General features: G+C 37.5%; 1 protein-coding gene across 1 annotated transcript in view; it reads left to right on the forward strand.

Annotated features, from left to right (window-relative positions):
• Positions 1-26024, forward strand: part of LOC136265708 (uncharacterized) — an 83173-nt gene that overhangs the window by 16311 nt on the left and 40838 nt on the right. Inside the window, exons 2-12 of the mRNA XM_066060613.1 lie at positions 3148-3619; positions 13021-13118; positions 15063-15151; positions 15214-15292; positions 15341-15426; positions 15480-15536; positions 19888-20003; positions 25091-25200; positions 25260-25355; positions 25409-25571; positions 25627-25770. Coding sequence (XP_065916685.1) covers positions 3148-3619; positions 13021-13118; positions 15063-15151; positions 15214-15292; positions 15341-15426; positions 15480-15536; positions 19888-20003; positions 25091-25200; positions 25260-25355; positions 25409-25571; positions 25627-25770 — 1510 coding nt within the window. The remainder of the gene's footprint in view (positions 1-3147; positions 3620-13020; positions 13119-15062; positions 15152-15213; positions 15293-15340; positions 15427-15479; positions 15537-19887; positions 20004-25090; positions 25201-25259; positions 25356-25408; positions 25572-25626; positions 25771-26024) is intronic.

Here is a 26024-nt window from a genome sequence, read left to right on the forward strand (position 1 = left end):
TTACCTTGTAGAGAGTTCGGCTACAAAGAAACCATCATTAGAGAGTTCAGCTTCAAACAAATCACCTGTAGAGAGTTCAGCTACAAACAAATCTCCCTGTAGAGAGATCAGCTAGAAGAAGACACCTTGTAGAAAGTTCAGTTACAAAGAAACCACCATGGAGATTTCTGTAATCAATAATAATTATGTATTATATATATATAATTTGTACATTTATTGATAAAATATTTAAAGTACATCTACTTCATCTTTTCTTCTTCCTGTGGTAAAGAAAAAAAGATAGGTTAAAAAAGTCCTAAAGCCGGCCATAGGCCGGCTTTGGGGTATACAAAAACAAAAAGAAATGAAATCTAATCCAAACCAGCCAAGCTGTAAATAAAGTGTGCGGCCCTCAAAAGGCTATGGTGAAAAAAGATGTGAAATCCAAGGTGGCGGCCAAGAAATGGCTGTGATGGTAGGTTAATGGTAAAAATTTTAATAACGACAATTCAGGTGAATTTTTGTGCCGCTTAGTCTTGGGACAAAATTCACCTGAATTGTCATTATTAAAATTTTTACCATTAACCTACCATCACAGCCATTTCTTGGCTGCCACCTTGGATTTCACATCTTTTTTCACCATAGCCTTTTTGAGGGCCGCACACTTTTTTTACAGCTTGGCTGTTTTGGATTAGATTATGTAACGACTGTGACGTCAGGTGTTACCACTCTACCGTATAGCCTAAATATTTTGAGGGGGAAAATTGTCGCTGATTTTGCGGTTTTGGGGGTCATCAGCGAAAATTTTAGCCTTGAAATATTTAAACCTCCATATAGTCTAATACATTTGGGAGTGTTTGCAAATCCATGAAAATTTTATTTTAGCAACATTGCTCATCCTCGAAATATTTGCCCCTCAGAATATTTGCCCCTCGAAATATTTAGGCTATACAATATCTCTAATATTCATGAGAGACCATGGTCTACTGTACAAACCGAGGTACAAACACATGTTTTATCATGGTATGCGCTAATCGCCTTTTTACAATTAAGTTTTACAACACAAATACATTTATAGTTAGACTCACCAATTGTGTCTCAGTGGTACTAACACGAAAAGACAAGCAATGAGACAACAGCCTCTCAAAGATGACAGCCTATTCTGGTGCGCTTATTTAGTAGTAATATAAATTTTAAAGCATTTATTTACAACAGGACATAATTACGCACCCTTCTATTTACTCTGTACATACTTGCCATTTCTCTACTATTCTTATTTCATTTCACAAGAGTTCCTATTGATATGGGCAAGGGGGTGGTTTCTCCGCTTGAATTAGTCAATGTTTGAAATAGATTGAGATACTCTAATAGAGCAGTGAATCACTCTAATAAAACAGTCACGTTTCTACAAGTGCTGTATTTTTATATTGTAAAGTCTGTAAGTAGCTAGTAATTTAAACTATACAATCCAGTGTTAGGCAGAAGTTGTAACTATGCTGTAATATTGATTGCTGTGTTACAGCTGTTTTGTGACTGCTCTATTGGAGTATCTTGATGCAGTACAAGATGAAAGGCAAAGTGGTACTAAGGGTTTATTAGTTAAAATGGGTGTTAGTTGACTTCAGTTGCATACCACTAAAATTACAGTTGTATGTTAATATTCTGTCACTGTAATCTGGGGTTTCTGTCAAAACCATGGAAACTCACCTATTGTTTTCAACAGTGTATGCTTATTCTAACAAAAAGTATTGAAATCCCATCCAAAAACAGCTTGTAGCTGTAAAAAAAGTGCGCGTCAAATTAAAGCAGAGTTAACTGCAACAAATAGGAATGATATCATAATGTGGCCATGTGCGAGGTGTGCAAGTTGTAAAAGTAATATTAGCTAATCAGATAATACAATGTTATTGTTAAAGTGTTAATGAGAACTGTGTGATGCTGCTAGTTTTTAAGTGTGTGAGCATCTTCATAAATGCCACACAAATTTAATTCTCATTAAAGCAATGTGTATAGATTCTTTGATAGCAATAAATAGTTTGAGTTTGGCTGCCTTTCCTGTGTACGGCAATGCTATGAACAGTTCTTATAATTAGAGATACAGTTAGCCCTTGAGTTAGCCAGAAATATGTTTCTCAATGCACACACTATCCAAAAGGCTGTACAAAGCTGCATTTAATAACACTTTGAACAAATTGTAGTTTAAAAGCATTATAAACTGAGGAGCTGAGAATGCAAGTCATAGTGATAGGTTTGTATTAACAGACAACTATGTTATTAGCAATATCATGATAACAATAACTGTGTCATATAAACCTGCAAGGAACTCACAAGATCACTCCTCCACCAACCTCACATATGCACAGGCAAATTTTTACATATTGTGCTACCAGCTTTAAGATATTTCAAAAACTTCAAAAAATTGAGAATTGATTAATTTGATTAACAAGTGGATTTACATAATAAAGCTTATTTTTTAATCATTAAATGTTTTAGGTGTCAAATGCAACCAATTTTCCAACATTTGGTTATGTAATAAGTACAACTTTTATTTATGTCTCCTGGGTAATAGTCTAAATTTATAAGATGGTTCTGTGGTTAAATCTAGCCACAAAAGGAAGTAAAACACAAAAAACCCACAGTCCAGTAGTTTAGTCCAAAAATCCAGTCCAGTGCAGTGAATGAGTGCACCCTGCTAAGGTATGCTGTTAGACATAATTTTGATGTGACACATGTAGTGCATGCATGGCACATATTTGTGCATTGCTTATTTGCATGACATGATAGGAATTATCATACCGTGTCTGCAAGAGTTGAATTAAGTGGCAAAAATTTCTTTTATAATTAGAATGGGACATGTTTTAGTAGTGCAATTATGGCCCTGTACAGTATGTATAATAATTCTACAAAACAAGTTAACACACACATACTACGGAACATTACAATGAGCATGCAGTGCTTTAAAGAAGGGATCATCACCTGAAGTATAATCCTTGCATGAGCCATTGCAAATGTGTAAGCAATAAACTTCTGTAGCATCGCTAAGGAAAGGATTAGATTTTTGCATTTCAGATGGTCTCACACTTTTTTAGGGGTAATGATCCTTATAAAATTTTGTAATATGCATTGTCATGCACTTTCCTTACATTTTGTGGTTAATTACATATGTAGATTGCAAAGAGGGACCCTCACATAGTTGATCTTGCAAGTCAGAATGTGAATACAGGAGAAGACAAAAGACAAACTTCACCAACCTGTGCCAACATCAGAATACACCCTGAACTTTTTAGTATTGACCGTAAAGTTTCTCCGTATGTACAAGGGCGTAACAGCATTTTGTCACAGGCCATTAAGACACTAGAGAGTGTTCTTCTGCTGGTACATCCAGTACAAGGTAATTTTCGCGTCCCACCAAATTGTACTGAATATACTTCTGGAGTCAATCGGGGTAAATGTAGATCACCTCTACCATCTCAGAGTAACTATGTCTGTAATGACTTTCGGACAATTCCTTTATCATACATTGGTGTCAGAGAAGTGTGTTCTTCATCCTCTCAAAGCTCGTGTACTCTACAAGGTCCAAACGGCACTGGAATCCCTAATACTGACTATTTACTGTTTGTGTCAGCATCATCCAGAACTCGTAAGTTGACTATTTTTTTAGTATTACATCACCCACATACTATAGTAATCATCATTATGTCTAGACATCCATTTACATTGCTGAGGCATTTAGTTTGGTTGTGTAGACAGTGTTGTACATTTTAGTGTCGTGAAGTGTAGCCAAACTTTTGGCCCCATCTACAGGGGCGGATCTAAGATTTCAGAAGGGGGGGTGCTAACATGAACACTTATATGTGTGGCAAGAAAGTTGATACAACTAGTGTGAGAAGCGCACTCAGCATGTAGAGCATGCTCTATCTAGGGGGTCTAGGCGCATGCCCCCACAAAAAAATGCAAATTTGGCCTACTGAGATTTAATTTGGTAGTAATTTTGAGTGAAAAATGATGTCACTCTTTAATGTGATACCATTATTCTCCTACAGTTTGTCAATATAACTAAAGAGCACAGCCTGTAGCTAAATTCAATTTTATAGAACTAGTAGTGGAAACATATGGGTATCAGCTACACACAATCAATTTTAGTGTTCTGAAGTATAGCATAATTTACAGTCTCATGGCTCAAACTACACTAGCTGTCCAAACAGTAGAGAGGGTAAGTGTAAGTGGAGAGGGTAAGAAGATTCACCAGTGTGTGGAGTGCATGTGAACTCAGCATGTATAGAATTCTCCAGCTAGGGGGGTCTGGTGGCATACTCCCCTGAAAAAGTTTTAGAAAATGGCTATCACAAGATTGAATTTAAAAGCTATTTTTAACCATAGATAGTATTTTCAATGTACCGTAGAATATACTATCTATGTTTTAACCAAATGTGGGTACAAGATGAATGAATTCAGTTGGAAGTAAAAACAGAACTACACACTGTTTATTATTATTAGATTTTAAGAAAATGTATAATAGTGGCTTGTCAAAGAGAATAAAGAGTATATAGTTAATTGAATGTAAGGTCAAGGAGAATATATAAACACAGGATTGGATCTACTTCATATATATAACCACTGTTCTGTGGTGCAGTTTGCTGTTTCAACCTAACTTTTAAAATGATGGATCCATAATTGTTTACAACTAGTCTAAAGGTACAACTAGTTTTTGGCCACAACTAACCCCTTTTTAGCACACATACTGTAATAATGACAACATAAATGCTGCCGTATCATTTAAGTTGAGTTTCAAGGGATTTGATAGGGCAAACTCCAGAAGCTGCAAGATTTAGTATGGGATTTGATCAAGTAAGGGAAACAAAAACAAACAGCTCTCGGGTGTTGTGGCCTTGTGAACTTTATAAATATTTAGACAATGGAATGAAGCATTTCGTTTGATGTGTGGAGGTCTCTTATTTGCGAAGAAACCTGGTATCAGGTGTCTTACTGGTAAGACACCCGACAGTTGTTTACAACCACAATGTGGCCTACAGTAATGCAATTAGCCTTTTGTGGACAATTAGTATTTCGCACATCAGTAAACACCAAGCGATTGCGAGCAGATTATTACAAAGAAATTACGCTCAGGTACGCTGTTATCGTGGGTAGCTCAGCGGATTTATAGACCATCATGGTACAAGCCATTAATTCAGTTTGTGGCCTTCGCCATATTAAAGCACGCTCTGTAGACCATGCAAGACAGCCATGTTGGCACTGGCTATTCCCATTTGCTGCCATTCACACGTATCTATAATGCCTCAAACATACTTTTTATCAACTTTACAAACCTTTAGTTATTCGCGCTTCATGGCTTGCGCGCGAGCTTGCGCGACCTCACATCTTTTGCTCGCTGAAATACCCTAGGTGTTTACAATGGGAACTCTCTATACTAACTCACTGCTTCTACGCCATTGTCTAAAACACTTAGACACTCCCAATAAGCGTCTTCGAGGATTTAAAAACCATTGGTGACGTCAATAATTATCTCGGCTGCGCCTCGGTAATTATTGACGTCACCTCAGGTTTTTAAATCCTCAAAGACACCTATTGCGAGTGTCTAACTATTACTAAGAAATTCACTATTGTAATAAGAGTGCCTATAGTTTTCCTTGCAAGAGAAGCACTTCAACCTAAGAATCAAGTTTGTAGCAGAGCCTACAAAACTTAAACTATTTGACAGAAAAGGCTGTTTTCAGAAACGATTTTCAATTAATATTGTTTTATACAATAGACACACTCCAAAACTACATAATCATCATAGCAACAGCTTTCCGCCATTTTGAATGGGGCCAGTATCAATTATTACGATTGCGCTACATTGAAATCCGATGATGAATAAAAGCTTGAACTAGGGGGTATTGTTGAACAATTGGCCATGGAAGTCTTCAAGGTTGTAAATTGGTTAGGGGCAGGTGGTTATCAGGGTTGAACAAGGCATGAAGCATCTACAGCTCAAATTGCCTTGTTGGCCTGCACCCCGGCCCACACAGGAAGCAAATAGATAGTGTTTTAGTATCCATTACTGCGGTAAATTATTAGTGATAGTAACCGTAGTAGCGGCTGACCATCCGGGCATTCCTTGTACAGGTAAACAAGGGAATTAGTGTCATCAGTGCTTTGTGCCTTGTTCATCACCTGATAATCACCTGCCTTTAGCCAGAACAAAGAATTTACAGCATTAAAAGCTTCCATGGACTATTGTTTGACAATACCACTTAGTTTGAACTTTCTTCATCGCTGAATTTTAATGTAGTGCAGTCAGTGATAATTGAAATTGGCCCCATTCAAAATGGCATCCGAAAAGTGGGCGTGGTTTTGGATAGTGTCTATTTAGTACATTAAAGGTATAAACCTTTCTAAAGTGATAGGTATATAGCAAGATGTCTGGTACAATGGTGAGGGTAGCAGTGCACAGGTCTAAAGAATAGGTTTAACTTCAGTTTGCACTCTGGTAACTTCTTGAAAATTATATTTTTAATGATGGATGTTCTATTAGAGTAGTTGACTGTTCTATTAGAGTATTTGATTTTAGTAACTTAAAAAGGCAAGACTTACACCAAAAGTATAATTTTGAACCCCTCTTAGTAATTCTTGGATAAGATTAGCTATTCCCCTTGCTCTTTCCATCTTTTCATTGCCCATACATGTGCAACTGCATCTGTACTACAGTTTCTAGAAGCTTCCTAGCTTGCTCATTGTAAAATTTTAGAGGGGGTGCTTCAGCCCCCCAAGCACCCCCTAAATCCACCCTTGATCTACCTACCAGGTAATAGGAAAGGCATAGCTATCTAGACACTAGCATATGAAGCAGGCAAACTGGGGGTCTGAGGGCAGGTCCCAGGGGCAGATCTAGGATTTATAAAAGAGGGGGCTAACTCAAGGTACTAATCTCTTGGGTGGAGGTGTGCACACCTCCCAGCATGCTTTGCATGCTGGAACTAGGGGGGTCTGGGGGCATCCCCCCCCCAGGAAATTTTTGAAAAGTAGATGCTAAAATACTGCAATTTGGAGACATTTCCACATAAAATGCTTATTTCTGCCTGTAGATATTTTATATACTGCCTTTAGATATATGGCTCTCTGCAGTATTTGGTAATGGAAAGGTTTGGGTAGGTTCAGACAACCAAGCACATGATGCACCCTCTCACAACTGCATGCATGATAGAATAATAATGTTGAAACTGGCAAATTTTGAAATTTGAATGATATGAGATTGAATCTGAGAGCATTTTCAATGGAAATTGTGTACCTGAATTAAGTATACCAGTGCCGGTAATAACTACACAAGTAGTCTAGATGAAAAAGCCTTTTAAACAGACCACTGCACTTCATTGTATGTATAGGTGCAGGCAAATTTGGAAAAATTCAATAACAGAACCAACTTTTATGCTTACACTGAATGTTCTATTAGAGTAGTTAGATGACTGTTCTATTAGAGTATCTCGATCTTGTACACCTCCAATGCTGATCCGGGTCCTTGTTGCATAACCTTTAGCATAAATCCACTAATAATGCCTTGGAAAGATGTTTATAAGGTGGGTTTATGAGTATTTGTATTATTAGTGATCATATAATTATGCTAAGACAAAATTTCATTATAATCCTCAGTATATTGATCAAGTAAAGCCTAAAAGTGAAGGGGGGCTTCAGCCCCCAAAGCCCACCCCCTAGACCCGCTCCTGAGTCCCTATTTCCAAATAGTTTTTAAATTAGACTTGAGATTACTTTAAATCTGAGGGCAATTTTCAGTACATGATTTTATTTCACTGTTGATTTCACTGGTGACTGCTCTTTCTATTTTGTCTGCTTTCAAGACCCTGTTATAAATGCGACTGGCATTTGAGACTAACATTAACCATTCATAAATCAACTTCTTGTGTACCTCAGTGTTGTACTTTCCTGAATGTCTTTGTATTTCACAGGTTCAAGCTTATCAAAAAGAAATCTATAAAAATTAAAGTTCTTCATGCGCTTAACATTGCATAGAATTGTCAGAAACACTAGATATAATACGTTAGTATTTATCTAATCAAAAACAGCCAAGCTGTAAAAAAAGGTGCGGCCCCCATAAAGGCCATGGTGAAAAAAGATGTGAAATCCAAGGTGGCGGCCAAGAAATGGCTGTGATGGTAGGTTAATGGTTACATTTTAATAACAACAATTCAGGTGAATTTGGTGCCAAGACCAAGCGGCACAAAATTCACCTGAATTGCCGTTATTAAAATGTAACCATTAACCTACCATCACAGCCATTTCTTGGCCGCCACCTTGGATTTCACATCTTTTTTCACCATGGCCTTTATGGGGGCCGCACCTTTTCTTACAGCTTGGCTGTTTTTGATTAGATATCACTTCTTTTTGTATTTGTATACTGCAAAGCCGGCCTATGGCTGGCTTTGGGGCTTTTTTAACCCATGTGTTTTTTTCTTTGCCACAGGAAGAAGAAAAGAACTTAAAGAAGAATTTTAGTACTTCAATTATTTTTGATTTTATTAGTAATTATACAAATTATATACATATATTTATTACATGCTCATTATTCCCCACAGGATTTTTTTTGCAGCTGATCTCTCTACTGGGTGACTTGAAATGTAGCTGAACTATATACAGGATGGTTTCTTTGTAGCTGAACTCTCTGTAACAAGTGATTTGTTTGCAGCTAAACTCTCTACATGGTGGTGTCTTTATAGCCGAACTCTCTACATGATGGTTTCTTTGTAGCTGAACTCTCTATAAGGTGACTTCGTCTAGCTGAACTCTCTACAGGGTGATTTGTTTGCAGCTGAACTCTCTACATGATGGTTTCTTTGTAGCTGAACTCTCTACAAGGTGACTTCGTCCAGTTGATCTCTCTACGGGGTGATTTGTTTCTAGCTGAACTCTCTACAGGTGAATTGTTTGCAGCTAAACTCTCTACATGGTGGTTTCTTTGTAGCTGAACTCTCTACAAGGTAACTTCTTCTCTACAGGGTGATTTGTTGTAGTTGAATTCTCTACTAGGTAGTTTGTATGAGGCTGAACTCTCTACATGGCGGTTTCTTTGTAGCTGAACTCTCTACAGAGTGATTTGTTTGCAGCTGAACTCTCTACATGATGGTTTCTTTGTAACTGAACACTCTACAAGGTGACTTCTTCTAGCTGATCTTTCTACAGGGTGAATTGTTGTAGTTGAACTATCTACAAGGTAACTTCTTCTAGCTGATCTCTATACAAGGTGATTTGTTTGTAGTTGAATTCTGTACAGGTGGTTTCTTTGTAGCTGAACTCTGTACATGATGGTTTCTTTGTACGTAGCTAAACTCTTTACAAGGTGACTTCTTCTAGCTGAACTCTCTACGGGGTAATTTCTTTGTAGCTGAACTCTCTATATGATGGTTTCTTTGTAAATGAACTCTCTACAAGGTGAATTCTTCTACCTGATCTCTCTACAGGGTGATTTGTTTGTAACTGAACTCTGTACAAGTGCGTTTTTGTGGGTGATCTCACTGCAGGTTGATTTGTTTGTAGCTGAACTCACTAAAGGGTGATTTTGCTTGTAGCTGAACTCCTTGCATTGTATCTAGTTTCTAGCTGATCTCTCTACAGGGTGATTTGTTTGTAGCTGATCTCTCTACAAGTTGATTTGTGTGTAGCTGATCTCTCTGCAGGTTGATTTGTTTTAGCTGAACTCTCTACAGGGTGATTTACTTGTAGCTGAACTCCTTACATTGTGACTAGTTTCTAGCTGATCTCTCTACAGGGTGATTTGTTTGTAGTTGATCTCTCTACAAGTTGATTTGTGTGTAGCTGATCTTTCTACTGGTTGATTTGTTTGTAGCCGATCTCTCTACAGGGTAATTTGTTTGTAGCTGAACTCTGTACAAGGTGCTTTTTTGTAGGTGATCTCACTGCAGGTTGATTTGTTTGTAGCTGAACTCACTAAAGGGTGATTTGCTTGTAGCTGAACTCCTTACATTGTGTCCAATTTCTAGCTGATCTCTCTACAGAGTGATTTGTTTGTAGCTGAACTCTCTATAAGGTGATTTATTTGTAGCTGAACTCCTTACATTGTGTGTAGTTTCTAGCTGATCTCTCTACAGGGTGATTTGTTTGTAATTGATCTCTCTACAAGTTGATTTGTGTGTAGCTGATCTCTCTGCAGGTTGATTTGTTTGTAGCCAATCTCTCTATAGGGTAATTTGTTTGTAGCTGAACTCTCTATAAGGTGATTTGTTTGTAGTTGATCTCTCTGCAGGTTGATTTGTTTTAGCTGAACTCTCTACAGGCTGATTTGTTTGTAGCCGATCTCTCTACAGGGTAATTTGTTTGTAGCTGAACTCTCTACAAGTTGATTTGTGTGTAGCTGATCTCTCTGCAGGTTGATTTGTTTGTAGCCGATCTCTCTACAGGGCAATTGTTTGTAGCTGATCTCTCTACAGGGTGATTTTTTTGTAGCTGACCTCTCTTCAGGGTGATTTGTTTCTAGCTGATCTCTCTACAGGGTGATTTGTTTCTAGCTGATTGTTCTACAGGTTGATTTGTTTGTAGATGAACTCTCTACAGGGTAATTTACTTGTAGCTGAACTCCTTACTTTGTGTCTAGTTTGTAGCTGATCTCTCTACAGGGTGATTTGTTTGTAGCTGAACTCCTTACATTGTGTGTAGTTTCTAGCTGATCTCTCTACAGGGTGATTTGTTTGTAGCTGATCTCTCTACAAGTTGATTTGTGTGTATATAGCTGATCTCTCTGCAGGTTGATTTGTTTGTAGCTGATCTCTCTACAGGTAATCTGTTTGTAGCTGAACTCTCTATAAGGTGATTTGTTTGTAGCTGATCTCTCTGCAGGTTGATTTGTTTTAGCTGAACTCTCTACAGGGTGATTGCTTGTAGCTGAACTCCTTACATTGTGTCTAGTTTCTAGCTGATGTCTCTACAGGGCGATTTTTTGTAGCTGAACTCTCTTCAGGGTGATTTGTTTCTAGCTGATCTCTCTACAGGTAGATTTGTGTTGATTTGTTCATTGCTGATCGCTCTAAAGGTAATTGATTTGTTGCAGTTGAACACCCTGCAAAGTGTTTTGTTTGTAGCTGATCACTCTAAAGGGTAATTTGTTTGTAGCTGAACTCTCTCCACAGTGACTTGTGTGTAGCTGAATTCTGTGTAACTGAATTCTCTAGAGAGTGACTTAACTGTAGCTGAATTCTCTACACAGTGCATGACTTGTTTATAGCTGAACTTTCTTCAGTGTGACTTGTAATGTTCTGAATCTCTATAGTGGTATATTTGCTTAACTCTCCACATGGTGACTGTCTTCTTGCTGAACTGTCTATAAGATTAACTGTTTGCAGCTGAACTCCCTACAGAATAACTTGTGATGTAATAAAATTCTATAATGGAGTAAATAAATTAGCCGAATGCTCTATTAGGGTGACTGTTCTATTAGAGTATCTCGATCTCGCATTTGCTACACGGAGTTGGCTTTCGAATCATAACTCAGTGGTTTGTAATCCGATTCTTCTGTACTACTGCAAGGACTTTCTATGAAGATTATTCCAGCTATGCACCGATTTTCAGCTCATTGCTCTAAGCGGTTTGCCTAGTAGGTGTGAAAACTAATACTTTTTTATTCATAAAAATCGATCGCGTAATTGTGACACAGGTTGGATTTTGTGTCATATCTCCGTGGTCTTTATCTCGATTCCTTTCAAACCACCAAAAGGCACTCCTACGATGGTTACTCCATCTACATAGCAATTTTCAACTCATTCCATGAAGCGGTTTACCCTGTAGGCGTGACAACAAATCGATCTTGTTTTACGCGAATAATCGGTCATAACTCCTGAACCATTCATCGGATTTGTACCAAATTTGATGCTAGGATTCGCCTTTGGACTCCCTTTCTGTGTGCCACATTTCAAGGCGATCGGAGTACGCGTTTGCTTGTTATAGCAATTTTTGCAAGTGTGCGAAAAGACGAAGAAGAAGAAAAAAAAAACGAAGAAAAAAAAACGAAACTTTGGCAGCTCGTATCTCGGAAATGGCTGGAGCGATTTCCTTCAAATTTGGAATGTAGACTCCCTTGGCTGGCGGGCAACTGTGTAGCAAATTTGGTTCCAATCAGATACGTGATCACCGAGATACAAAGGTGTGAAAATGACGTTTTCGTTCTTCCTGTCAATATACTCACGGTGTGGCGCGCCGGCTTCTTGGGCCGCACGACACACTACCGTGTGTCTTGATTTCAAATGTATATAGCTGAGATTTATTTTTGTTAATGCTCTTCCTCCTCCACACCTTCACCATGCAGTGACTTAACAGGACTATGCATTTATATGGAACTAGCCATAATTCAAAGGAATGTGATAGTGTGCGATATTATTTTGATGTTCAGCCCAGGTTCTGGCTACAGTTCTGTTAGTATAACTGGTTTATTGATATCATCTCCATCATGCAACATTTGTGTCTATGCCAAAGTTGGCTCACCAACTTCAAATTCATAAAAATAAATGTCATGCTATCATGAATGTGGCTTTAAACAATTTTAATATAACCACATACTGTAGAATGAACATTAAATTAATGTGATCACATTTATAGAAAACCAATCCAAATCACGCATCAGACAAAACCAAGCTACAGTAACACTACCTGTCTGTCATTTTAATCCTCAGATTACTCATACTACTCAAGGGTACGTTGTTTTTTCTGGTACTGTGGCAAGCTCAAATGGTAGTTTCTATATCCTTGTGTAAGACCTGGCTTAACAAGAATCCGTGGTTTATTGGTGGATGAGTTTGCCAAACATTTATATACTGTGTTGAATTTTTGCTGCATATCAATCACTAAGAAGCCATCACAACACTAGTACTACAATCTTGTGTCGAGTTACAAACTTGCAAGTATTTATAATTTATGCAAATTGTGTAAATAATATTAATATTAATTGTCTTTATTATAAGTTTAAGTTCTATACAGAAAGTCTGTGTAAGAGAAATGTGAATGAAGTGTATTTTATTATTTTAGCATATTGTAGAGCTGGCTCTTTGGCTCATGCTTCCTACTGTGTATTGGACAGCAGCGATAACAACAGACCTGTGGTTGGACACATCAATATATGTCCGGTAATATAGTGTATTATTTTGTAGGTACAAGGGTTTTGTATACTGTCTATACACCACTTTGACACCTCAGATCAAAGGAAACTACAAAGCTACATTTCAAGAGTTCATGCAATATCACTATTAACTGCCTTTGATGCTGAGGCAGTTACAAAACATCAGTTCTCTTTGATTGTTTATATAGAGCTCCTTAAAGTTTTGCATTGTGGGTTTGAGTTTAACATGTTGAGTAGGCATTGTCCTGAAGTAAAAATAATTGAGCAAATCAGCATTGCTTACTTAGTTCAGTTACTAGACATCACTAAATCATTTTCACAAATGTGGGGATCATTTTTCTACACAGCACATTTTAAAGACATGACAAGACAGCTCAGACATTTTCAACCTGTATGCCTCAGTACTTATTTTAGCACTTTAGGCATCCACAAAGTAGTTATTGGGTTAAATATGGTAACACTACAACCAGCAAAACCCATAATCATTTTTTGTGCCCACAATTTAAACCCATAATCAATGTTTGCAAACCTCTGTATAAAAGTAATGTGGTGAATGTAGATTTGTCTTCCTTCACCTATTAGGTGAGCATACCAGAGTGGTGTATATTACTTATACCATGGCCACTCAGGATTTGCCTGATAAATGTGCCAGCATCCTCAGGCTTGGGCATATTATATATCAGGCAAATCCCTTATGGCCATGCTATAACTATTAAATATAAGATATAGCAGAACTCTTGGACTATTTGAATGCACTGAGGGCCCAATGAATTTGGATAATAAAGGGACCACTGTATACAACAAATATGTAAATTGCCATTTATGCATAATATAAACACCACATGTGAGTCACTGTATACTGTGAACTGGCTCCTACCAAAATAAATAAGTGTGGTATTAAACTGCTTGAAATTTGCTGATATATTCACATTATGCCATTAATTTTAAATTATGTACATCTTAGACATGGCAATATATTTTTAGATATAAAGGCTCTGTTCAAACTCATAGGCACAGTAGTGTGCAAGCAAACCTTGCATGAGAGGCTTGATTTCTCTGTGGGGAGTATATAAACTTTAGAAATTTAACCTCGTGAGATCAATTCTGAGGGCACTTAAAGTTTAGAATTTTTTTGTGCTACATAACTAGGCATGCGTACATTATGCCAGAATAATTTTTGGAATAATCGGTGGTAAAAAGAATCAGGAATAATAGGATGATCTTCTGGAATAATTAATTAGAATTCATACATTTTTCATGTAGTATTGTGGAAAATTTGTAAAGGAACATCCACAATCATTGCTAGCACAAAATCAGGCAAAAAGATTGAGATACTCTAATAGAACAGTTACTTACCCTAATAGGACAGTCAGACAAGTTTAATTGTGACCGCTCTATTAGAGTATCTTGATCTTTGGGTATAGTTTTAATGCTTGCAAGTAGTTATATTTTCAGCTACAGAAAAAAAATATCCATTTGACTTTTACAATTCCATGAATTACTCCAGGAATATTTGGGAATAATTTTGGGAATAATTTTGGGAATAATAGGTGAATAAAAATGAATTGCCAAAAAGAATAATAGGTAATTTAAAAAGCATAATGTACTCAAGCCTATTGCTAACTTATGGATATATAAATCCATGGGAAGTGGAGCACTCTTTTCCCTCCACCTATGTACATTTATAATTATTTGTGACAGGCCTGCAAAAATAGGGCATGTGGACACATTATATTTGCCTACATTTTCAAACTTTCGTTACTCATAACATTATGCTATGGCAATGTAACTTTCAGCCTTTTAATTGGTTTTAAAGTGCAAGTTACAGAATTCAAATATTCTGTTTCAGTATGGCATGCAGGCCTGGTCACATTTACCTTATGTATATCCTTGAATTCCACATCTACATCAGCATTGAGTTTATTGTCATTATTATATATTTTACTCACAGTCCCTTATAGACTCAAATTATGATATTTATTCCACGATATTGCATGAGATAATCCATGCACTGGGATATTCAATTCGATTATTTAAATAGTAAGTTATGTACTTATAAAAATACATGCTGATACATATAATATGCATGTACACTTTCATAGTTATGTCGGTGTGAGTAGTAATCCAGGGAGGGTACGTTTTGGACCATATGGACGTTACGGCATATTTAAAGGCCCAAAGGTTTGATTTTCAGCATCATATAATTAAAAAATTAATGTGCTGATTCAGGCAGTGGAGGTAGCAAAGTCATATTACTCCTGTGAAAACATTGAGGGTGTGGCACTGGAAAATGAAGGAACTTCTAATGTAGCAACGTACGTACCTATTATACCACATGGGCTTTTCTTAATGTTGTATCTGTATGTAGTTCTCATTGGGAGAAAAGGACACTCAATAACGAGTTGATGAATGCCTACATATCCAGGTACAGTGCAATTAGCATCAAGCTTGATAGCATTTAATGGCAAACAAATTTTATGCATATGAAATAAATTGAAACTATATAGACACTACAGTAGATATCAGTATAGGTAGTATTGAATCAGTAAAATAATTCAGTGTAGGAGAAAGGTGACATTGAGTGTTGTTTGTAGGTATACGATTTAAGTAGTAGATCAATTTACTAGGCTGTAGCCGGACTTTTATCTGAGTAGAAGAAAAGTGGACCTTTTTATACTGCATGATGCAGATTGAGACTGGAGGGTCTGGGGCATAGGGGCGGATCTAGGAGCTGGCAAAGGGAGGGGCACAAACAGGCTAAGTTGTAGGTGGTTGGGGAGAGCCAGATCATAGATATAGTAACCCTAGGTGCTAGTATATCCAATGCCAGATTCTCTTGTTAGTAGTTGCATTTTTGAAGCAGCAAATAATCACCTCTTAGTAATGTCTCACTATTGATTTTTGCCATTTTGACCTTTGGAGATGGTTGTGAAGTCTTAAAAGCTGCTTTAAAGGTTCTGAATGTCTTGAACAACAGCAACACAATAATTATTTTAGAGGCGCTTAGTACGCATGAAGGTGCTGGGTGACTATTTCACAGCTATCTTGACTTTGGTTCACTTTAGTTTCAGGCACTTTTGCAATAAAATGTGCATATTTTCATCAGTTTTTAAAATGGATCTTGGCCTGACATAAAGCTTAATATTTTAATCGGAAGTACGTAGCTATGGCTGGCTCCTCAGAAAGGGGGGAGGGGGGGGGGGGGGCATTTTCCCCAGATGCTCCATCCTGGATCCGCCATTGGGGCAGGCCCTCACAGGAAATTTTTTGAAAATAAATAGTAAACGGTTGAATTTAGTGTGTCATTTTAGTCAACAATAACAATCTTTTAGGTAAGCTCAAGACCAGTTATAATGACATCTGGGAAAATATCTCTACTGCTACTGTAATTATACTGTCTGTACATGCATGTGTCTAAATATAACATAATGGAATGTCACAGTGAATAAGAATGGAAAGATTGAGCACTCTGTCATGAACAGGTAGTGGAGCAGAACAAAGAGTGTCTTAAACAAATATATTATTTACACAGTGCATAAAGTTGAAACATGGATGCTATTAATGGGCACTGCATGGGAGAGGATTGCCTACCGTATTTTAATGAAAGCTGTAGTTTAGACAATCTCAATATTATTTTGAAAATAAGTTAAGTAGTTATATATTGCTTTTAAAATAAAATGCAATTGTGACTGTTCTATTAAAATGGTTGACTTCTCAATTAGCTAGAGTATCTTGGTCTTATTAATGGTATTTAGTAAACTAGCTAATGGATTACTGAAACTGTGGACCTTTTTCCAAGAGGGAAGTTCTTCAGAACTCCCAAAACCCTTGGCTGCAGGCCTGATTTAAGTGCTTCAGACTGACGAGTTGTTTACCATTATAACTCAGATGTTGCAGAATGTGTGAAGTTAAGCCATATTACATGTTGACAAGCATAAACATGGTAGCTATATCATTTATATACTACATGCAGTATGAACTGTAATGGAGAAATAGAATTTTACACTATTTGGGTATTAAAAACTAGTGGAACACATTGTGTGGTCATCTACTCGTGCAGCTATTCCATTGACTACTTCAGTAGAGTCAAACCAAGGGGTAACCGACACCCACACAAAATCCATAAATCATGTACGAGAGTTCTGATTTAAGGATTCAAAAATATTTCTAGCAAGAAAGAACCTGCTCAAGCAGCTTTCTGTTGCTTTATGGATGAACAATGCCATAATGATCCTGAAGTATTGGACACATCAAGGTGCTGATGTTGATGATAATCCTCTTTTCCCTTATAGGTGGTATGTGTAGTCTGTAGTTGTACAGGCTGTAGTTGTAGTTTATAGTGTAAGTAGGTAGATAATGTATGAAACATGTTGTTGTTGGTTTCTGTCTAATCAAATTTAAAATATATTTCTAAATATTTGTAAATACAATACAAGTTTTTTTGCTAAAATGTTTCCACTTCTAAAAGAGACTGTTGAACCACAGAAGCCTCATCAATAGCATGAATCAAGACACACGGTAGTGTGTGGTGCGGCTCAAGAAGTCAGTACGCCACACTGTGAGTATATTAACAGGAAGAAAAAAAACGCAATTTTCACACCTATGTAGCTCTGTGATCCCTAATCCGATTGAAACCAAATTTGCTAGAGAAGTGCCGACCAGTTAGGGGAGTCTACATACCATATTTGAAGAAAATCGCTCCAGACATTTCCGAGATACGAGCAAACAAAGTTTCGTTTTAATTTCTTCGTTTTTTTCTTCATCTTCATTTCGCACACTTCGCAAAATTCGCCCTAAAACACGAATGCGTGCTCGGATTGGGCTGAAATTTTGCACACTTAAAGGGCTCATTAAGGCGAACCTCCGTACCAACATTAGTAGGAATCTGATGAACATTCACGGAGTTATGACCGATTATTTACGTACAACAAGGTCGAAGGTCTGTCACGCCTACAGGGTAAACCCCTTGGAGGAATCAATTGAAAATTGATATGTAGATGGAGCAACCATCGCAGGAGTGCATTTTTATGGTTTGGAAGGAATCGAGATAAAGACCATGGAGATATGACACAAAACCCAACCTGTGTCAAAATTACGCGATCGCTTTTTTATGAATAAAAAACCATTAGTTTTCGTGTGTACCAGGCAAACCGCTTAGAGCAACGAGCTGAAAATCAGTATGTAGCTGGAATAATCATCATAGAAAGTCCTTGCAATAGTACAGAAGAATCGGATTACAAACCACTGAGTTATGATTCGAAAGGCAACTACGTGTAGTAAATGCGAGATCGAGATACTCTAATAGAACAGTCACCGTAATAAAGCATTCAGCTGCGTTTATAATTTACTCAATTATCAAGACACACGATAATGTGTCGTGCGGCCCAAGAAGCCGGCACGGATGATTTTGCATAAATTTGAAAGAGTGCCGAAGCTAAAATTGTGTGCTTCAAGGAAGGGATCATGGAGCTAAAAATATGTGAAAATGACTTTTTTCCCATCCTGAAGGTCTGGTGGACCAACTTTCTTGGCCACATGACACACTAGTTACATGCCATGTGTCATCACATGTTCAAAAAGTGTTAACAACTATGGATTAGGATATATGATGAAGTTTTGTACATACAAGTGTTACATTCCACATTAGCATATGATGGTACTTAAAATATTTTAACCTTGACGGTGAAGTTTTTCTCTTTACTAAAGGATCACTGTATCCCACTTCATTATAGGTACTGTGTTTTGTTATCCCGGCCAAGCCAGACCTTGTCCTCTGCATAGGAGGCAGAAGGGTGCTAGAGTTGGGGGTGCCCGTTGGTAGTAGTAAGTGTGCTACAGACATTTCAGATAATATGGAATGCAATTACCCTCAATGCAACATTGACAACAGTCATATTGCTGATATATGCTGCTACAGGATATGGAGTTGGAACACAAGACAACGATCCTTCGTCACACATAATGAAACCTACAATGCATCATTATAGCAGGAAAGCACATCTACTGTTTTGAAAATTTGAAAATTAGGTATCAGGAGATTGAATTTGGGGGCATTTTTGGTGGATTTAGCTGTCAATAAAATACTATCTATTTTAATACATGTTTGACTGTTGTATTAGGGTGACTGCTCTATTGGGGTTACTGCTCTATTAGAGTATCTCGATCGTGATTGCCCAGTTTCTGGAAACCTTGCAGGAGTTCACGTGATGACTATTACACAATACAGCTTAAGTTGGGGATGCTCAGCACCCCCAGTAAAATAGTTGGGGATGCTGGAGCACCCCCAGCACCCCCTCTTCCGCCGCCTATGCTCTGTAAACACCATTAGCAGCTTGTAGGAAACTGGTAACAGTACCAAGATTCAGTTGGGAAGCTGTGTGCTTTTAAAGTTGATATCATGAAATATGGATCACCCCAAAATCCTTTTTTTGAATGTAACCATTGGGTGCCTTTCCTGGTTTCCCCTCCTATTCACTTGGTTCAATAGAATTCCTTGGAGCTGGAGCCTGCTGTACACATACTAAACCACCATCCAATCATTTGACTTGGTGCTAACATCCTCCAGAGACTGCTCAGTGTACATGCACTGTGGTAGAGGATGATAGAAGCTAGGAGCAATATTAAACATGTACGTAGTCACATAACGACCAAAGCAATTGTTAGTGAATGATTAAATTAGTTAGGGTCAACACTTTGAAGTTCACTTATTACTGTAGTAGGCATGTGTAAGTATGTCTAGTACTATGTATAATATGTTGTTTTTTTTTCATTTCCAGTGACTATATAATATTCAGTGAATTCACACTTGCATTACTAGAAGACAGTGGATGGTATAAAGGAAATTACACTGCATTGTCTGCACTAAACAAACGTTCACTAGAGTGGGGAAAAGGTAAGTAACTGAATGATTGTGCATGAACACTGAATGAGGGAACAAACTTCAGGAAACCCTGTAGTAATGGTCACCTGGACCAACAGTTCATAATAAAAGGAGGGAGAGTGTCTAGCTGCCAATTCAACTTGTACTAAATGCATAAGATTGAATAGACATTAATCTTGGATGAAATTAACACTTTTACTGATGATATATTAGAAAATTATTGATAGGTATGGAGTGCTGTTGATAGGTGCACAATAAGGTAAAGCTTTTGTTCTACCAAAGTGGATGCCCTCTTAGTTATGCCTGAAAATGCGCTGTTAGACACTCACTCTCACCATATATCATGAAGTGAACTAAAAAAAATCAGTTTTGTTTAATTGCATGCATGGGGAAAATGTTATGAATATTGAATTTTACGAGTTATGCTGTAGAGAGTTCAGTTAATATTGTAGACAGTTCAGCTACAAGCAAGTCACCCTGTAGAGAGTTCAGCTACAAATACATTGCTGTATAATTATAACAAGTCACACTGTAGAGAGTTCAGCTACAAACAATTCACTCTGTAGAAATTCTGCTACAAACAAGTCTTCATGCAGATAGTTTAACAACCAAAATCCACCATGTAAAGAGTTCAGCTTTACTAACAAGTTACTCTGTAGAGAGATCAGCTAGAAACAACAGAGAGCTTAGCTAGAAAATGTCACCTTGTAGAGAGTTCAGCTACAAACAAATAACACTGTAGAGATATCAGATAGAAGAAGCCACCTTGTAGATAGTTCAGCTGTGAAGTGATCACCCTATAGAGAGTTCAGCTAGAAAAAAATCACCCTGTAGAGAGATCAGCTAGAAACAAGTCACCTGTAGAGAGATCAGCTACAAAGAAACCATCTAGTAGAGAGTTCAACTACAAACAAATAACCCTGCAAAGAGCTTGGCTGCAAAAAAATCATCCTGCAGAGTATTCAGCTACAAACAAATCACCTTGTAGAGTGTACAACTAGACACAAGTCACCCAGTAGAGAGATCAGCTAGAAGAAGTTACATTGTAGAGAGAAGAAATTACCTTGCAGAGAGTTTAGCTACAAAAAACCATCCTGTAGAGAGTTCAGCTACAAACAAATCACCCTGTAGAGAGTTTGGCTACAACCACATCACCCTGCATAGAATTCGGCTACAAAGAAACCATCATGTAGAGAGTTCAACTGCAAACAAATCACCCTGTAGAGAATTCAGCTACAAACAAATCGCCCTGTAGAGAGATCAGCTAGAAGAAGTCACCTTGTAGAGAGTTCAGCTATAAAGAAACCACCATGTAGAGAGTTCAGCTGCAAACAAATCACCTGTAGCTATAGAAAGTTCAGCTAGAAATAAATCACCCTGTAGAGAGATCAGCTAGAAGAAGTCACCTTGTAAAGAGTTCAGCTACAAAAAACCACTCTGTAGAGAGTTCAATTACAAACAGTTAACCTTATAGAGAGTTCAGCTGGAAACAAGTCACCCTGTAGAGAGATCATCTAGAAACAATTCATCCTGCAGAGAGATCAGCTAGAACAATCACCCTGTAGAAAGTTTAGCTACAAACAAATCACCCTGCAGATAGTTCAGCTACAAACAAGTCACTCTTTAGAGAGATCAACTAGAAGAAGTTACCTTGTAGAGAGTTCAGCTACAAAGAAACCATCATGTAGAAAGTTTGACTACAAACAAGTCACCCTGTGGAGAGATCAGCTACAAGAAGTTACCTTGTAGAGAGTTTAGCTACAAAGAAACCATCATGTAGAGAGTTCAGCTACAAACAAATCACCCTGTGAGAGTTCAGCTATGAAAAGATCACCGCGTAGAGAGTTCAGCTATAAGAAGTTACCTTGTAGAGAGTTCAGTTACAAAGAAACCGTCTTGTAGAAAGTTCAACTACAAACAAATCACCCTGTAGAGAGATCAGCTACAAACAAGTCACCCTGTAGAGATTCAGCTAGATACAAGTTACCCTATAGGGATCAGCTACAAACAAATCACCCTGTAGAAATATGTGTTGGAAACAAATCACCATGTAGAGAGTCCAGCTAGAAATAACTCACTCTGAAAAGAGTTCAGCTATAAACAATGGGAGTTTCAGCTACAGTTCAGTTATGTATAAGAAGTCACCTTATTACCTACAGTATGTGATTATCATTCATTGTTAAGTATACAAATATTTTTAATCAGACGAAAAGCTGTACACAAAATTTCTTCCTTTTTGTTCCACGATTCCTGCAGAAAAGAAAAAAAGTTAGAAGGAAGCACCAAAGCCAGTTAATGACCAGCTTTGTAGTTTGCAATACAAAAGAAAGTGATATCTAAACCAAAACAGCCAAGCTGTAAAAAAAGAGTGCGGCCCCAAAAAATGTCAAGATGAAAAAAGATGTGAAATTCAAGGTGGCAGCCAAGAAATGGCTGTAATAGTAGGTTAATGGCAAAATTTTTAATTACGACAATTCAGGGGAATTTGTTGCCGAATCCTAGTGGAAGAGGCAACGCAAATTCACCTGAATTGTCGTAATTAAAATGTTTGCCATTAACCTACCATCACAGCCATTTCTTGGCCGCCACCTTGGATTTCACATCTTTACATCCTGGCCTTTTTGGGGGCTGCACTCTCTTTTCACAGCTTGGCTGTTTTGGTTTAGATTAATTAATTATATTAAACTGCCTATACTCCATAGTAAGAGTGGACAACCTCTCAAAGCTTGCGAGAGAGTTTTGGCGCAAAAGAATAACATTGCAAATTACGATGGCGAAAAACCGATCGAACTCAAGGTATTTTGTACTATTTTCACTAGAAGAGATAGACTAAATTTGCTGCCACTCTTATTGTTTTCTTGATTAGACCTACCCCTACACATGACTATAGTTTGTAAGTTGATTTGAAGATATCGTTTTTTCGGTTTGCGGACCTTAACAAAGAACAAAGGAGTTATGCACGATTTTTCAAAATCCAAAGGTGATTTGCTGTCATGCCTCCAGAGTAAATTACTTGGCAGAATAACTTGAAAATTGATCTGTACATGGAGTAACTATTGTAGTGCAAACCTTTTGTAATTTGAAAGAAATCGCACTAACATAGTCAAGGAGTTATAACAAAATCTCCAACCATGTATAAAATTGCAGGATCGAGATATTCTAATAGAGCAGTCACTGTGGGGCATAAAGGTGCACCAAAAATGTCAAAAAAAATTTACCAGAGTTCAAACCAGGGACCTCCATACATATCTAACACCCACATCCTTAACCACTGAACCACTGCTATCTTGGCTGATCACCTTAATTTATTTCTGCTTTACAAATGAAAGCTCATCAGTATTTTTAATTCATAGAACTTGTAGATCTATCATTGGAAATTCTAGAACATTCTACATGCATTGTATTGTAGCGCTCAGAAAAAATGTGTGCTCTATTAGAGTAGCTACTACAAAAATTATGAAAAAGCCTATACCAAGTGTGTCATGTGGCCAAGTACAGCTGGTGCATGTGGGTGGGTGGGTGACATACTCATTTTACATAATCAAAAATCACCATTTTATGTATCTGTTACTCCATAGTCTTGATTAGTGTAATAAATAACCATTTCTGTTATGGAAGCTTCCTCAGGATAGGGTATCTTTCATTCCTATAATGTGAGTCGAACCTGTCCAGCTATCATTGAGATATACGTGCCTTCGTGAAATGGGTGAGAATGGAGCTTGTCTAGATGTTTCTGCTTCAGGATTCTGGGGAGGTCGGTAAGGCACAGAAGGCATTTTTGATGTCAAAGTGTTTAATGCTAATGCACCTTCAAATTGTGGTACCCAAGTATCCTCACTTTATCGATGTTTTGAATGTGAGAAACAACACAACTATGAACAACGTAGTACTATGGAAATGAGATGGGTTCTTTTACCTCACTTGTAGTTTCAAAATTTTGTGGTATTGATTGTGCTGCTGCTGTATTTTACAGAACACTTTCTTTCCTTTATTCTTCAGAAGGAGTCCTGTGATGTTATGGCTGTGCTGCAGGATTAGTTATTCTTTATTACACTACGCTATATGCGTTTGAGAGGAGCTATATAGATTACACATCAGGACTGTCTGCAACTTTCACTAGGAGCACCAGTTTTTCTAGCACTTCTAACATCTGTAGTGCTAGGGGTGGTGGCAAAGGGTGTATATAACCCTAGGAATAAAAATAATGTTTTTTTTAAATATGCATGCCTTCAAAAATTTATCTTGTTTCAGTTCTTCATTTGCCAAGTAGTCTTTGATGATTCCTGTATAGCAAAGGGGGAAAAGATCAAAAGGAATTATTAAGGCCAACCATATAAGCTGGCTTTGGCACTTGCAATTACAAAAACAAGTGATATCTGCACAAAAACAGCCAAGCTGTGAAAAAAGGCGTGGCCTTAAAAAAACCTGGGTGAAAAAGTTGTGAAATCAAAGGTGGCAGCCAACAAATGGCTGCAATGATGTTATGTTAAAGAATTTTAATAATGGCTATTAGCATAACATCATTGCAGCCATTTGTTAGCTGCCAGCTTTGATTTTGCAACTTTTTTCACCCAGGTTTTTAAGGCCACACCTTTTTCACAGCTTGGCTGTTTTTGTGCAGATAATATAATTCTGTACTTATTCTGATGTTAGTCAGTCCTCTTCATCACCACATCCCTTCTCACCACAGAAGGTCTGTCTTATCAAAAGGCAACAAGTACTTTTTCAAAAGCAAAAAAATTGGACTGGATTGCAAAAAAGGTCATCCAATCCTTGAACTCAAGTGGACCATAGCGTAGTATTCAAGGCACATAGAAACCTGAAATTTCTTCTCTCTATTAAGCTTTGTTGGTGCGCACCACTAGTCAGCTTTCAAGGGAATTGCTGTACTCACTTTAAAGTAATGAGTTATCAAAGTTGCTGTATTAGACATGTGTGTGGAAAACCTCTTTTCACAAATCTGGTTTCAAATACTATTGTTTCCCATCTGTACATTGCAGCTTTGCCAAATCTGGGTGTTTAAATTAATTTAAACTTATACTGCATGATTGAGCAGTGTTTTGATTCATTACGTATTGTAAATATACACTATTATGCAGGTTTAGGCTGCTCTTTCCTAACTCAGCGATGTGTTGATAAAAGTGTGTACCCTTACTTGTGTGATCCAAGTTCAGATAAAGAAGTGTGTACTTTTGACCACTTGTCTAAGGTACTGTCATATTGTGAATATTAGTGATCATGTATGTATCAAGTCCAATTATGGTACAGGGCACCTGCTTTACCCGTAGGCCTGGTTTTGATGGTTGTCCTGTAGCAGTTGCTGATGAACCAGAAGATTTTTGTTGTACAGATATGAATGTAACAGTTAGTTGCTAATCTTGTGTGTGTCAGGGAAATTAAGTCAGCATATATTTCAGCTGAAAAGAAATGTGGAAAGTTATGGTAGTAATTCCATTTGTGTGGATACAATACAATCCTTTCCTGCTTCATGTAATACCACGGGATCAACATTGCCACTTTGTGTAGAACAAGAATCATTTACAATCAATGGTACTAATCAGTATGTGGTGTATCTAGGAGGTAATGTAGAAATTACTTACTGCACGGTACTCATGAATTTCCTTATTCCAAGTAGATGATCGTTATCGCTGTGAAGATGATTGTAATTTGGCTACTGCTGACAACTGGGTAATATCATGTCCACCAACTGAAGATATAGTTTCACAATCTCCAGTGATCAAGACTAAGTTACCTTCTCTGTCACCTGCTACTAAAATTGGTAAATGTAATACAAATGTTATGTGTGCAAACAGTATACAGTAGCATGCAACGATACTGAGACAGGCAATCAGCAGGAAAAGCAAGCCTTTCAAAAAAGCACAGTCACGAAAAGTTGTGATTTAAAGAAAGCAGACAAGAAATGGTTTCAATGCTGAAAATATTAACTTGCCTACACTATCATCAAGATTGACTATCATTAACAATACTGCAGCTACGTATTTCCTTTGATTTCAATAATAGAAGGTGGCATCC

Source organism: Dysidea avara, chromosome 1, assembly GCF_963678975.1.
Source record: "Dysidea avara chromosome 1, odDysAvar1.4, whole genome shotgun sequence".
Lineage (NCBI taxonomy): Eukaryota > Metazoa > Porifera > Demospongiae > Dictyoceratida > Dysideidae > Dysidea > Dysidea avara.